General features: G+C 36.9%; 2 protein-coding genes across 2 annotated transcripts; one reads left to right on the top strand and one right to left on the bottom strand.

Annotated features, from left to right (window-relative positions):
* Positions 1 to 8,068: 8,068 nt before the first annotated feature.
* LOC147288894 (ankyrin) lies at positions 8,069 to 12,561 on the top strand. The gene is made up of 4 exons (XM_086240321.1): positions 8,069 to 8,368; positions 9,738 to 10,013; positions 10,367 to 10,504; positions 11,002 to 12,561. Exons 1-4 carry the CDS (start codon positions 8,069 to 8,071, stop codon positions 12,538 to 12,540), a joined length of 2,253 nt encoding a protein of 750 aa, XP_086096447.1. The 3' UTR covers positions 12,541 to 12,561.
* A 430-nt stretch (positions 12,562 to 12,991) lies between these two features.
* Positions 12,992 to 15,392, bottom strand: LOC147288893 (Ribosome recycling factor). Its single transcript, XM_086240322.1, has 8 exons — positions 15,181 to 15,392; positions 14,923 to 15,066; positions 14,716 to 14,831; positions 14,504 to 14,595; positions 14,254 to 14,275; positions 14,092 to 14,160; positions 13,499 to 13,567; positions 12,992 to 13,406 (listed from the first exon to the last, which is right to left on the bottom strand). Exons 1-8 carry the CDS (start codon positions 15,359 to 15,361, stop codon positions 13,326 to 13,328), a joined length of 774 nt encoding a protein of 257 aa, XP_086096448.1. The 5' UTR covers positions 15,362 to 15,392; the 3' UTR covers positions 12,992 to 13,325.
* Between the last annotated feature and the right edge of the window lie 99 nt (positions 15,393 to 15,491).

Raw genomic sequence — 15,491 nt, 5'->3', positions numbered from 1 at the left:
TTAATATAATATTTGTGATGTAATATTATTTTTATTTTTTTATTGTAGTGGCATATCATGTAATATTTATAAATTCTAATACCTTTTACTTTATTATTTTATTTGACTTTTCAACTAGTATCTAATCTATAATACTATCTAATTTTGATACTTAAACTAAAAAGTTATTGAAATTTAGTTGTTAAAATCAATAAACCTTAATATATATTACTTCTATTGATCGAATAATAAATTTTAAATATTACGATATCTTTAATCTCTCATTATTATTGATATTTTAAGAGAACATAATGAATATTTATACTAAATATTGCGCTTGAAAATCACTAGAATAATCAAAGACATGTCATCTTAAATAAATTGGTAGACAAAATAAAATCATTTGAGAAGTATGTAATATTGTCTTTTAAATTAATGTAATGCTGCAAATTAACTCCATTCTTGCCCACATGTGAAAAGTAAAAAGTCAACGGTGCATGTAAGACAAATGTCCATTCGGAATCTCATAACAATAATTGCCTCATAGTTTGTTTTGTTTGGTAATTAAGTACGTGTAATCTTAAATAATATGCATAAAAAAAACAGAGAAAAAAAATCAACTCACTACAAGAAAAAACACTTTGGGCGACGAACCTAGTTCCTCTCCCAAAGTTGATTTTCGTCGCCCAAAACTTGACGCCCAAGAGTTTGGGCGACGAACTTATCAATTTGGTCGCCCAAAGCTACCTAAGGGAGACGAATTTAATTCGTCTCCTAAGGCATGTGGTTTGTCGCCCAAAGCATGTTTAGGCGACGAAATAATTCGTCGCCTAAACATACTTTGGGCGACGAATTAGTAGTTCCTCTCCCAAAGTATATTTAAGCGACGGAATTATTCGTCGCCTAAACATTCTTTGGGCGACGAATTAGTAGTTCCTCTCCCAAAGTATATTTAGGCGACGGAATTATTCGTCACCTAAATATGCTTTGGGCGACGAATTAGTAGTTCCTCTCCCAAAGTATATTTAGGCGACGAAATTATTCCGTCGCCTAAACCTATTTTATTTAAAAAAAAATTAATTTTTTTTAAATTTAATATTTTATATATCCAAAATATATATAACACAAAATTAATAAATTTATACAAAACCTATTTTATTTAATTTTTTTTTAATTTAATATTTTTTATATCCAAAATGTATATAACACAAAAATTAATAAATTTATACAAAATGTATTAATAAATTTATTCACCCGCTTCGACTTCAGTCCTCCGAATTGCGTAAATACGAAAGCCACACCGCATGACGCAGGAGCCGAGGTGCCTATAACTTGACTGTAGTGGTGAGCCGAAGAGGGTTGGACTATAGCATCGGGAGCCGAAAAGGGAGTAGCCTAGACTGCTGCATCAGGAACGGGTGAGGGAGTGGCTTGGACTGCGGCATCAAGAGCGGGTGAGGTATCGGGATCGGGAGTGCATGCCAGCTCGGTGGTCCTAGATGCATGCATTCGCCTTCCACCTTATAATCAAAAAAATTAAATATAACAATTTAACAATTAAACTAAATTCAACAATTTAACAAATTAACTAAATTTTATAATTACTCTAAATCACATATTTTACACACGGTGTTGTGCTGCCATCTAAGAGTACATTTTCAAGCTTAAGGTCTCTATGGCAGATTTGCTGCCACAAATGAATTAATTCCTTATTACAATCAACGCTACCAAAGATCATAAGGAAAAATAGTAGTATAACAACAAATTAACAGAAGAGTTCCAATTTACAGTGGTTCTACAACCAATTAACAGCAAAAGAAAAGGTTGGTTAGTTCTACATTAGTAATCTACATAGAAGAGTCGCATTTATGGATATACACATAATTCATTAGTAACCTCTTTGAATTGAATAATATTTGGATGCTTCAATGACCTGTGGTTCATGATCTCCCTTTGCACATGTTCGACTATCTGCAACACCAACGAAATGAAAAACAAAAAAACCCAATTCCCAGAAAAATTCAAACATCAAAAACAAAGGAAAAACAAAGTGAGAGAATTGACACAAAAAAAAAAAAAGGAAGATAAGAGGTGAAGGAGATGAAACAGTCCTTCTGGCCTCTCTGGTCCAGTTGTCTCCGACCAGCCTTGCAACCCCAAAATTTCCAGACCCTATATCCTTCACAATCTCATAAATAAAACCATAAATAAAAAAAAAAAACAGAAAAACCCGCAATTTAAAAAAACAAATTAGAAAACCCACAATCGGGTGGGTTTGCTGCAGGTGGGTTCCGGTTGGGTTGCTGGCCAGGGTGGGGTGGGGGTTGATGATGGGGATAAGTTGCTGGTGGGGAATCAAGGGAGGCGGAAGGGAAAGGGGAGAGAGAAAGAGGAGGCCGAGGAAGGTTCGATAGGGGTGGGGATTGGTTTCGTGGAGAGAGAAAGAGGAGGGGGTGGGGATGGGTTTCGGGGAGAGAGAAAGAGGAGGGGGTGGGTATGGGTTTCGGGGAGAGAGAAAGAGGAGGGGGTGGGTTGGGTTTCAGTGGGGAGGGCGGCGGTCAAGGAGGGAGAGGGGAGAGAGAAAGAGGAGGCCGAGGAATGTGAGGATTGGTTTCGTGAAGAGAGAGAAAGAGGAGGGGGTGGGTATGGGTTTCGGGGAGGAGAAAGAGGAGGGGGTGGGTATGGGTTTCGGGGAGAGAGAAAGAGGAGGGGGCGGGGATGGGTTTCTGGGAGAGAGAAATAGGAGGAGCTGGGTTGGGTTTCGGTGGGTCGGGTGGGTTTTGGTGGGGAGGGCGGCGGTCACAGAGGGAGATGAGTGGTCGGGGAGGGAGAGAATGAGAGGTGGTCTGTGTTGAAGCAGGGGAGAGGAAGAAGACATTAGCAGGGGAGAGAAGGAAAAAAATAAATAAAGAAGAAGAAATACCAGATCTGGGGAGGGTTAATCGAAAAGACTTTAAGCGAGGAAACTAATTTTGTCGCCCAAAGAGAGTTTGGGCGACGGAATGTTCTATTTCGTCGCCTAAACTCTCTTTAGGCGACAAAATTAATTTCCTCGCCTCAGTTTGTGAAATTTTTTGCACGAGTTATCCCCGCCAATTTTTTAAGTAAAATTCAGAAAAAATTGAATGAACTGGACTTTGGGCGAGGAATATATATATTCGTCGCCCAAAGTGACTTTAGGCGAGGAATAGATAAATTCGTCGCCCAAAGTATGGCCTTAATGCCATTTTTTACAAATTTATAATTTATATTTAGTATTTAAAATTTATATATAATAAATCATTATAATAAAATTGTATACTTAATTATATACAATAGGATTCTAAATTTTTACTTAATCACTAAATTATATTTATAATTTTACATATTACAAATATAAAAAAATTTCATTGTTATTTAACTTCTACATCTCTGATTAAGCTAATTTTTTGCATGTATGATCTTTGAGTGTGAAACTAAAAATGAACGTTTCAGATCATTGAAAACACATCGAGATGTGATCATCTACATATAAATGAACGGTTTCGACAATTGAAGAGTATAATTTTATCAATTCTTTCATTGAAACCTTGTCATTTCAATAATTGTGAAGAACAATCAGAGCTGTTCATTTTCTATGTTCATACTCAAAGATCATCTCTGCAAAAAATCAGCCAAATCGAAATTCAGTTAGTCGTTGAATTATCATTATAAAACTCACGATCGTTCTTTAATTTGACCACTGTTACCTCATTTCTACATCTTCAATTGACCTAAATTTTTGCAGGGATGATCTTTGAGTAGGGTACTAAAAAATGATCGGTTCTGATCGTTGTAAACACGATCAAGATATGTCCATCTACATATAAATGAACGGTTTCAACACTTGATTAGTATAATTCTATTAATTATTACGTTGAAACCTTGTCGTTTCAATAATTGTGAAGACCACAATGTGATTTCAATGATCAGAGCTGTTCATTTTCTATGTTCATACTCAAAGATCATCTCTGCAAAAAATCAGCCAAATCGGAATTCAGCTAGTCGTTGAATTATCATTATAAAACCCACGATCGTTCTTTAATTTGACCACTGTTACCTCATTTCTATATCTTCAATTGAGCTAAATTTTTGCAGGAATGATCTTTGAGTAGGGAACTAAAAAATGAACGGTTCTGATCGTTGTAAACACAATCAAGATATGCTCATCTACATATAAATAAACGGTTTCAACACTTGATTAGTATAATTCTATTAATTCTTTCGTTGAAACCTTGTCGTTTCAATAATTGTGAAGACCACAATGTGATTTCAATGATCAGAGCTGTTCATTTTCTATGTTCATACTCAAAGATCATCTCTGCAAAAAATCAGCCGAATCGGAATTCAGCTAGTCGTTGAATTATCATTATAAAACCCACGATCGTTCTTTAATTTGACCACTGTTACCTCATTTCTATATCTTCAATTGAGCTAAATTTTTGCAGGAATGATCTTTGAGTAGGGAACTAAAAAATGAACGGTTCTGATCGTTGTAAACACAATCAAGATATGCCCATCTACATATAAATAAACGGTTTCAACACTTGATTAGTATAATTCTATTAATTCTTTCGTTGAAACCTTGTCGTTTCAATAATTTTGAAGACCACAATGTGATTTCAATGATCAGAGCCGTTTCATTTTCTATGTTCATACTCAAAGATCATCCCTGCAAAAAATCAACCAAATCGGAATTCAGCTAGTTGTTGAATTATTATTATTAAACCCACGATCGTTCATTAATTTGAGCACCGATACCTAACTTCTACATCTTCAATTGAGCTAAATTTTTATAAGGATGATCATTGAGTAGGGAACAAAAAAATGAACGGTTCAGATCGTTGAAAATACGATCACATCGTATTCTTATACCTAAATATAAATGCACATAAAAAATAAATTAGACTTTGGGCGAGGAATCTATAAATTCGTCTCCCAAAGTGACTTTGGGCGAGGAATACATGAATTCGTCTCCCAAAGTGACTTTGGGCGACGAATCCAAATATTCGTCGTCCAAAGTCTCTTTGGGCGAGGAAATATATATTCGTCTCCCAAAGTGACTTTGGGCGACGAATTCATGTATTCCTCGCCCAAAGTCACTTTGGGAGACGAATATATCTTCGTCGCCCAAAGTATAGGCCTAATTAATACTATTTTTTGCTAATTTATAATTTATATTTTAGTATTTAAATATATATAATAAATTATTATAATAAGATTGTATACTTAACAATATATAATAGGATTCTAAATTTTAACTTAATTACTAAATAATATTTATAATTTTAAATATATACAAATATAAAATAATTTCACCATTACTTAACTTTTACATCTCTGATTAAGCTAAATTTTTGCATGAATGATCTTTGAGTAGTGAACTAAAAAATGAACGGTTCGGATCGTTGAAAACACGATCAAGATATGTTCATCTACATATAAATGAACGGTTTCAATACTTAAAGAATATAATTTTATTAACTCTTTCGTTGAAACTTTGTCGTTTCAATTATTGTGAAAACCACAATGTGATTTCAACAATCAGAGCTGTTCATTTTCTATGTTCATACTCAAAGATCATCTCTGCAAAAAATCAGCTAAATCAGAATTCAGCTAGCCATTGAATTATCATTAGAAAACCCACGATCGTTCATCAATTCGACCACCGTTACCTAACTTCTACATCTTTGATTGAGCTAAATTTTTGCAGGGATGATCTTTGAGTAGGGAACTAAAAAATAAACGGTTCAGATAGTTGAAAACATGTTTGCATTGTATTTTTATACCTAAATATAAATGCACATAAAAAATGAACTGGACTTTGGGCGAGGAATCTATAGATTCGTCTCCCAAAGTGACTTTGGGCGAGGAATTAATATATTCGTCACCCAAAGTCACTTTAGGCGAGGAATATATATTCGCCGAAAGTGACTTTAGGCGAGGAATATATATTCGTCGCCCAAAGTCACTTTAGGCGAGGAATAATTTCGTCGCCCAAACTCTATTTGGGCGACGAATATATAGATTCCTCGCCCAAAGTATGGTCTAAGAGTATTTTGGGGCGTAATTTGAGGCGACGAATACAATATTCGTCTCTCAAAAGTGCTTTAAGCGACGAACACTGTATTCGTCGCCCAAAGTCACTTTGGGCGACGAAATTATTCCTCGCCCAAACCTTTATTGGTTTCGGCGACAAATGTTTGAATTCGTCGCCCAAAACCTCTTTGGGTGACCAATTTGAGTTCGTCGCCCAAATATTTTTTTTCTTGTAGTGACTTATTTTTAAATTGTTTAAATGGAGATGATTAGATGTACAGACTTCTTCTATTGAGATATATCTAAATTTATTTATGTTGAGGTATACCCTATTGAGGCCTATACGAGTCGTTTTATGTCGATCTGAACCGTTCATTTTTTACATCTCCATTGATAGATCATCATTGCAAAAAATTAGCCAAATCAGAAATCATTTGTCTATCTAACTTTGATCAAATAAATAGACGAACCAAATATTTTTGATGAAACTGTCCATTTGTTTTATCAAAGTTAGATAAGCAAATGATTTTCGATTTGACTAATTTTTTGCAAGAATGATCTATTAATAAAAATGTAAAAAATGAATTATTCAGATCGATACAAAACGACTTGTGTGGGCCCCAACAAAGTCGTAACTCAACATAAATAAGTTGAAATATACGGATATACCTCAATATGCATGCATCTTGGTGTAGTACATCATGATTTTCTAACAAATATGAAATGGGTATGTGCCACGTGGCCCATGTAAACATATTCACTACTAGTTAGCACTTATGTACGTATTATCATTTTTTGAAAATTAAATAAATAAAATTTGAAAAACCCCCTTAATTAAGGGCTTGTTTAGCAATATTTTTAGAAAGTTTAAAAGCGTTTTCAAATAATCAAAAACATTTTTGTTTACGTTTGACAAAAAAAAATTGAAAGTGCTTTTGAATTGTAAAAACATTTAGAAGCGCTTCTTGGTGAAAGTGCTTCCAAATACATTTACAAAACACACTTGGATTTTTTTAAAAAAAATTTATGTGTTTCTAGCAAAAGTGCTTCTAGTGAAAGCGCTATTGAGTAAAAACGTTTGCCACATAAGCACTCCCAAACAAACCCTAAGTATCCTACAGGCTACAATGCTACACCGAATTCCTATATTAAAACCATAAAAAGAATATTATATAAATGTCATAATGGCATAACACATAATCATAGAAAATGGTTATATAAATTTCTATTATTTCACTATAACTTTAGAGAAGGTTAATTAGTGTAATTATTTAGAGTTGATATTAAATATGTGGTTGAAATAAATGATATTAGTTATTCATTAAAAAAAAACAATAACAACGTGCTGTTGTATGATTTGTATCAACATTTTTTATTGTGCACTGAAAAAGAAAACATACATAGAGCAAAAAGACCAATACTTTCGAAGCAATTGCTTACTAAATTGCCTGTCATGTATATTGTGAATAACTATAAATTATGCAGTACACTTAAATTCAAATATGATTGTTTCTCAAATAAAAAAATTCAAATATGATTGTATTAACAGTAAACAACATTAATGCATAATATGACAGTATGACTGTTACTGTGTTACATGATCTTTCCTCCGATATCTACTGGTCCAGTATCAGTAACTCAGCTCAAGCCCTATACAGATTGTTGACCCTTTGACAATTGACAGTACTACAGTAAAATGTGGACCTCGTGTCTTATAATAAATATTTTTTAACCGAGTCTGAAACCCTCAGTGAAATCCTTTTTTAACCGTGGTTGTTTTTTGGTCATATTTTGTTAACCGTGGTTAAACTTATGTTAAACGGTCCCGATAAATTTGCAGCCTCCTCTTTTGAGTCTTTCCCTCTCTCACAGTCTCTAGCGCCCACTCATTTCAAGTTTTTCTTCTTTCTCTCTCTCTCGAGCCTCGCGTCTTATTAATAGGAGATAAAGCGCATGCGAGCTCTCTCACCTGATTTTGCAGGAAAAGACCGCTACCACCAAGGCTCGAACTCCGCCACGTGTTCGCCGGAAAATGACTGTCTTCTCCGGCAAACAGGTGTTCCCGGTGGACTATGAGGCCGAGGTTTCACAACGTCTTCTCGAAGCTTCGCTCTCCGGCGATCTGAAGTTGGCGTTGGAGTTTATCGCCGATCCGTTTGTAGACGTCAACTTCGTTGGTGCTGTGCACCTCAAAACCAGGAGGACCGAGGTGTTGTTGAGGGAGGAATCGGCGAGCGAAGTCCGCGTCGACTACGAGGAGTTCAAAACCGACGTCACGGCTCTTTTCCTCGCCGTTCACGCTGGAAACGTAGCTTTGGTGAAGAAATTACTGGTAATGTGATTCATTAAGCTTAGATTTTAGACTCTGTTTCATCGGATCACTGTGGTTGAAGTTGACATTTCAATTGTTTTATTCACATGGTTGATTATTCACCACTTCTGAAAGCATTTTCTACTTTGAAAAGTGTTTTAGTTTTTATGCTTCTTTTACGAATTAATCTAGGACTTTATTATTTTTTAACCGCATTACAGATTTTGTACTGGTTTTGAAGTTCTATTTAATGATTAACAAATTTAATTCAATGATACTCAGATGTTCTTTGGCCTATTCATATTGTGAGTTTTGCTGATTTGCAAGCATTTTGTTTGTGTTAAAAAAATGGAAGTGTTTTATACATTTTGTTAGTTTATGATCCAGCATTTGTGAATTTGTTTGCGTGAAGTAACTCTTTTTTCGGTAGTTTGTGGCAAGAACTTGGCGGAGTTCTGTTTCTGTTCTGTTTGTGCCCCCTTTTCCTTTTTGCTGATTTTGAAGCTTTTGGGGGGTAAGAGTTAGGATTCGTTTTTTATTTTTTTTTAAAGAGGGGAAGTATTGTCTTTGAAATAAAAGTTCTTTTAACTCTTCGATTTCACACACAATGCCACATCAAATCTCATTGAAATTATTTTCTTAGAAGTGTGTCTGCTATTATTGCTAGACAATTTGCTTAATTGTGTTCTTGGTAGTTTCGTTTCATCACGAGCATAAATTTTTTCATCTCACATTGAAATTGACATCAATGGACGGAGTGGTTCCCCTTGTTTTTGTTCCTTTCTCCACGCTTTAGAGGCAAAAGTTTTTTTTTTTAATTATTTATTTACTTTTTTTTTTCAACAATTGTGTTAAAACTTTTATTTTTTGTCTGGCTTAGTTGGATATTGTTGTTTCTTTGTGCCTATACCATAATGCCCGACCTGCTGAAAGAAAAGAGATACAAGTATTAAATTTTGGAAGAGCTGAGAATACAATATGTTTTGTTAGACAGCTTACTTTAATTACATGGTCTCGAGAGCCCATATCGAGTTGTCTCAAACTGTTTTTACTGAGCCTGAGGTACATAACATAGCGCAAATATTATACATCCCCCTTTGCCTCACATTAATGTCCTGCTTGTTGAAAGTTCCACGCTTCTTTCTCTATCACATCAGATTTGTTCCCCTGTTTTGTTTGTATGTGGCCATGATCTTTTGTACTTGATGAAGAAACCAAAATACCTACTAATGTACTAGTTTTTTTTATCTATTCTTCTTGACCTTTATAATAATTACGAGGAAATTCAAGGTAAAAAGAAAAAGATAGATGGAATAGTATAATATCTGTGTGTTGAGTATTTTCTCTGGCTTTGCAACGTACTAAGGGTTGGCTTTTTCTCAAATGACAGAGCATTGGAGCTGATGTAAATCAGAAACTCTTCAGGGGCTTCGCGACAACAGCAGCAGTAAGAGAGGGCCACCTTGAGATTCTTGAGATCCTACTTAAAGCTGGGGCATCTCAACCAGCTTGTGAGGAAGCTCTGTTGGAGGCAAGCTGTCATGGACATGCCATTCTCGTGGAGCTACTTATGGCCTCTGATTTGATCCGGCCCCATATTGCTGTGCATGCTATTGTCACAGCATGTTGCAGGGGGTTTGTGGATGTGGTGGACACTCTCATGAAGGTAGAACATCATATTCATTTCCCATTAGGGCTGGTCCAATAGAAACTTTCAAAATTCCACCATGGATAACATTTTAATAAAACAGGATTTAGCAGTTCATAATTGCTGGTAGTTGACATCAGTGGAAAAGAAATCCTCTATCATAAAATACTCCTCTCATTTGCACAAATACCCCATTATATCGTAATAATTGTGGTAAAATGATCTAATATTGTCCAGAGAGGTTTACTGAATGAATAATGAATTAATCACTGCAATGCTCCTGACAAGCAGGTTGTCCAGGGCACCCTCTTATTTGATCCTTCTATAAGTTTTATTAGTATGATAACGTTGTTCTTCTTGCTTAATGGCAGTGTGGTGTGGATGCAAGTGCAGTCGATAGGATGCTGCTTCAGTCATCTAAGCCTTCTCTGCACACTAATGTTGACTGTAGTGCACTCGTTGCCGCAGTTGTTAGTAGGCAGGTCGCTATTGTTCGTTTGCTGCTACAGGTGAGTTGCACATCACTTTCATTTTAATTATTTTAACTAATCATGGTGCAGATATAGACAAGTTCTTGGGGGCTCAGTTATTTTACTGTCAATTTCCCTGCACTCTTGAGCCTAGGTTTTGCATCAATGTATCATTAGATTGACACTCCTTTAATTTTTAAAGGAATAACTCAAAGTCATCAGGAATGAGCCTGAAATCAATAAATTAGGAATAGTTTCAACTGAGATTCCAATATGAGTAGGCCCCCGTCCCCTCTGTGACGATGGTGCAATAATTGTGCCAGCTGGCTTTGTAGCTTTCAGTAGCAATACAGTGTTCCTATTGTTGCAGTAAGATCTAAACAGAAAATGATTCTGATTCTATATTTCTGATAGGGCAAATGGGCAATATTAATGTTACTACATTATCTTCTAAATTACCATTTTCCTTTTATGTTTCTTTTCACTCCACATGACTAACAGCCCTCATTTGTTCTTTGTCTCAAAACGGAAAATAGGCTGGTGCGAGTACAGATGTGAAAGTGAGGTTGGGAGCATGGTCGTGGGACACAGCTACTGGGGAAGAGTTGCGGGTCGGTGCAGGACTGGCCGAGCCTTATCCCATTACCTGGTGTGCAGTGGAGTATTTTGAAGTAAGTGGTTCTATCTTGCCCATGCTCCTCAAACGTCTTTCACCCAATACCCCTCATTGTGGAAGAACCCTCCTGCACCATGCCATCCTATGTGGCAACCTAGGAGCTGTCCGTGTGCTGTTAAGTTGTGGTGCCAATGTAGAATCACCTGTTAAAACAACTGGGAAGACCATGTTTAATCCAATACACATGGCTGCCCGCCTTGGCTTGCCAATGATCCTTCAATGTTTAATTGACTCTGGCTGTGATATAAACTCCAAGACAGATACTGGCGAGACAGCTCTAATGATCTGTGCAAAATATAAGCATGAAGAGTGTCTCAGAGTATTGGCAATGGCTGGTGCTGATCTTGGCTTGGTTAATGTCGCTGGTCAGTCCGTCAGTTCAATTGCCGGGACAAATTGTTGGTCCCTTGGTTTTCAGCAGGCCGTGATATGTTTAATAAGAGCTGGAAAGATACCCAGATCCAGCAACTTTTCTGTTTTCTCTCCCCTAATGTTTGTAGCTGAAGCTGGTGATATTGAGGCCTTGAAAACTCTATTTGGTTCCGGAGAATTCGACATTGATTATCAGGATGATAAAGGTTTCTCTGCAGTCATGATCACTGCTTTGAAGGGTTACGTGGAAGCATTTCGGTTGCTGGTTTATGCAGGGGCTGATGTAAAGCTGTGTAACAAATCTGGTGAGACTGCAATTACACTATCAGAACTAAGCCAAAACCGTGACCTGTTCGAGAAGGTAATGCTTGAATTTGCACTAGAAAAGGGCAATCGCTATGCTGGAGGGTTCTATGCTCTACACTGTGCAGCACGTCGTGGGGACATGGATGCAGTCAAATTGTTAACAAGTAGGGGTTATGATGTAAATGTCCCTGATGGAGATGGTTACACTCCGCTCATGTTAGCTGCTAGGGAAGGCTATGGTCCCATGTGTGAACTCTTAATCTCTCACGGGGCCAATTTGGATGTGAAGAATGCTAAAGGCGAAACTCCACTCTCACTAGCGAGGAAAAGTGGTGGTATGAAAAATGATGCGGAGCATGTGATACTAGACGTGCTTGCTCGCCAGATGGTGCTTAACGGGGCTTATGTTCACAAGCACACAAAGGGAGGGAAAGGAAGTCCTCATGGGAAAGAGATGAGAATGGTGGGGAGCACAGGAGTGCTGCGATGGGGGAAGTCAAACCAGCGAAATGTGATATGCCGGGAGGCCGAGGTGGGGTCCAGCACGGCTTTTAGGATGAATAGGCGGAGCAAGAGTGATGCCAATGAACCTGGAGTGTTTAGGGTGGTGACTACCAAGAACAAGGAGTTGCATTTTGTGTGTGAAGGTGGGGTTGAAATGGCTGAGCTTTGGGTGAGGGGTATAAAGCTTGTCACCAAAGAGGCTATATTCCGTAATTAGAGGGAATCATGAATGGTGTTAGTGTCGTTAAGGTGAGGAGAGTTTCAGTGAGGTAGGTTGTATAGATGTTTTCAGGAATACTTCGACTTGAAGTATTAGAATTTGTTTCTTTTTGTTGTAAAGGTTTTGATCCCGTGGTTGTAAATTTGTTCTCATCGTAAGGGACAATGGAAATCGGGCATTCGATACAAGATAGCTTTTTTAGCTTCTTTACCAAAATTTCTAGTGAATCACTGGGCCTATCCAAAATTTCCCAAATCTCAAACCGAAGGCCTGGCCCATGTTTCCTTTTTTGAAAAAAAAAAAAAAAAAATTGAGCTCGTACGTTAAGTGAGAACATGAAGAGTAGTGATCGGAAAAGAGGAAGACAGCAGAACAACAAACATGAGTTAAGAAGAGTTAAAGAAGACATGATAACTTGTTATTTAAATGAAAATATGATTACATGGGACAGAACGAAGAACCGCAATTCTTGTCCCAAATAATACAGACGAGGTTTTGTAATAAGAGGTATGTTATTATTACGATGTCCTTGGATGATCGTGAATTGAAACTTCTAAACTTAAAATATGCAGGATCCTTATTAAATGGGGCCAAATCTCTTAAACCCTTCCATATGATATCACTTTATAAGTTGAAGACCTAGAAAATTCACATATTTTTTGGGAACAAGAAAAAATTCATAACAATGAATGATAAATTCAAGGACTCTTACAAAAACGAATTAGGTGTAGCTCTTTCAGAAAGGAGTAGGGTCATTCGAATTACAGACAAACCACCACCTTTCAGCCTCCACTGATCTCCTTTTCTTTTGCCTTGCACAAGTCCTCTGCTGTCTTGACAAACTTTTTCGTCAACTCATCAACCTGGAAAATGTAACCATTTTGAAAAACCAATGAGCAACAAAAAACTTTCATCACATTAATTTAGGAGCTGTTCGCTTTAAGTAATAACTCACCTCTTTCTCCAATCTTTTTAAGTCATCCTTAGGGTAGCTTGAATACAATTTTTTAATTGTATCCATTGCCTGTAAAAGAAACAAACAATTTAAATACACACATTGGAATATTCATGGTGCTGCAGAACCACAAAACGTAAAATCCTTACTCACATATAAAGGATAATCCTTTTTACAAACTAACTTTGTTTTAGTCTTCAATACTACTAATAGTACATTTCTTCATTAGGCCACCACACTAGAGACCAGGAAACCGGAGATTTATCATTTTTGTCCAATAGTACTGTTATATGCATCTACAATGTAGGTTCCATATACTGAATGTGCGAAAAGTACAGCTATCCTAACTGAGATAGGATTTTTTTTCTACAAGAATCATTGACTTGGACCTAGTGTTCCAGGACTACTATATAGTAAATTGCCAGAACTGTGCTGTTCAATCTACTATGACCTGATGTTGGTGGTTACTTATCAAAATAACAAACCAGACTCTTGCAGTTACCTCAACTGCAACCAAGTTATTACCAAGAAAGGATTTTAAACCAGCTAATATATAATGAGATTAGCAGGAAAATAAAATTGACTTCCGGTACCTTTTGGCGAGCTCTTCTTATACTTTGTCTGCCATCTTCACAAGACTTGGTAACCACTTTACAGATAGCCTAGCAAAAAATATGTCCACTGATAAGATATAGTGGTTATCAGACGGCAATGCATGACCAAAGAAAAAGAGGGAAAAAGCAGTAATAAATCACCTGAACATGCTCTTTGGTCAATCTAGTGATCACAAAAACAAAAAAAAAGGAGAAAAAAAAAGTGAATTAGTCAAGCAATTAAGCACATAGGTAAATTAAGGGTAGCTTGGCATTTCTGAGTGATCATTAAGAATGAAGAAGTTGAAAAATTATGAAAATTACACGAGGAATATGGTGTTTTTTCTTAAGGTTTTCACCAGCCATTATAAGAAAAATGCGCATGCATGAGTTACAATCAGATGAGTCTTACGGAGGAATAGCCGCAATCAATCGCTCCCCATCCACTTTAGGATTTAACCCCAAGGGGGATTCAATAATGGCAGTCTCTATGTTCTTTAAGGCCTGCATAAAATTGTCACAGATTAAAGATTACCAAACTCCAGGTGACATAAACAAGATCATATACCAATGGAAAAGAGAACGCAATATAAAAACTTATTAAAATAAGCATGGTTTCAGTACATTTGGATCAAAAGGATTGATCGATAAGGTTTTGGAATCAATGACTGAAACAACAGCAATCTGATTCAAGGGCAGCTTCAAACCACTGGTCTCCACAATAATATGGTCAAGCATTCCTGCATAAACATTTATAACAATTTAGACAAGCAGGCAACCAAAGTGAGTAGATGAACAGAAATTTGACACATGATAAGTTGAGAATGTAACCCGGAGATGCTCTTCCGGTGCGTAGTTTGGTTAATTCTCCTGATAATGCTGCAATTGCCGCCTCCATTTGTGAGGTCGCATTGGCCTTAATGGTTGGTCCCATGTCTGGTAAAACTTCAACTGTACCCCCACCCGATTCATCTTCTATAAATGTGCAAAGTGATCAAATTTTGAAGATGAATGAAATTTACAAAGTTACAAGTACTTATTTTTCCTAGATTTTATACATGTTGTTGTACAGAGAGAGAGAGAGAGTACTTGATTTACGGCCTTTGGCGAAGCCTCTGCGACTTTCTTTGACAAATTCGAGAGCGGGATGAGAGAGATTCCTCTGCAGTGTCTTGGTGCTGCTCTGCGAGAGCTCGCGAACGTGAAGCGCAGAGCTTCGAAGGAGAAGGACGTTTCGGAGTGAGAATGCGCGTCGCAGAAAGATCGCCATGGCTGTAAGCTCTCTAGGGTTTTAGATTTGATAAACCCCCGCGCAGTGAGGCCTATGATTTGGGCCTCCAAGCGATTTGGGCTTTAAAATTTAGACGTCCGTTTAAAGAAACGACGAAACGACGACGCAT

This window comes from Dryas octopetala, chromosome 4, assembly GCF_963921425.1.
Source record: "Dryas octopetala chromosome 4, drDryOcto1.1, whole genome shotgun sequence".
Lineage (NCBI taxonomy): Eukaryota > Viridiplantae > Streptophyta > Magnoliopsida > Rosales > Rosaceae > Dryas > Dryas octopetala.
This window is presented reverse-complemented; position numbering and strand designations above follow the sequence as displayed.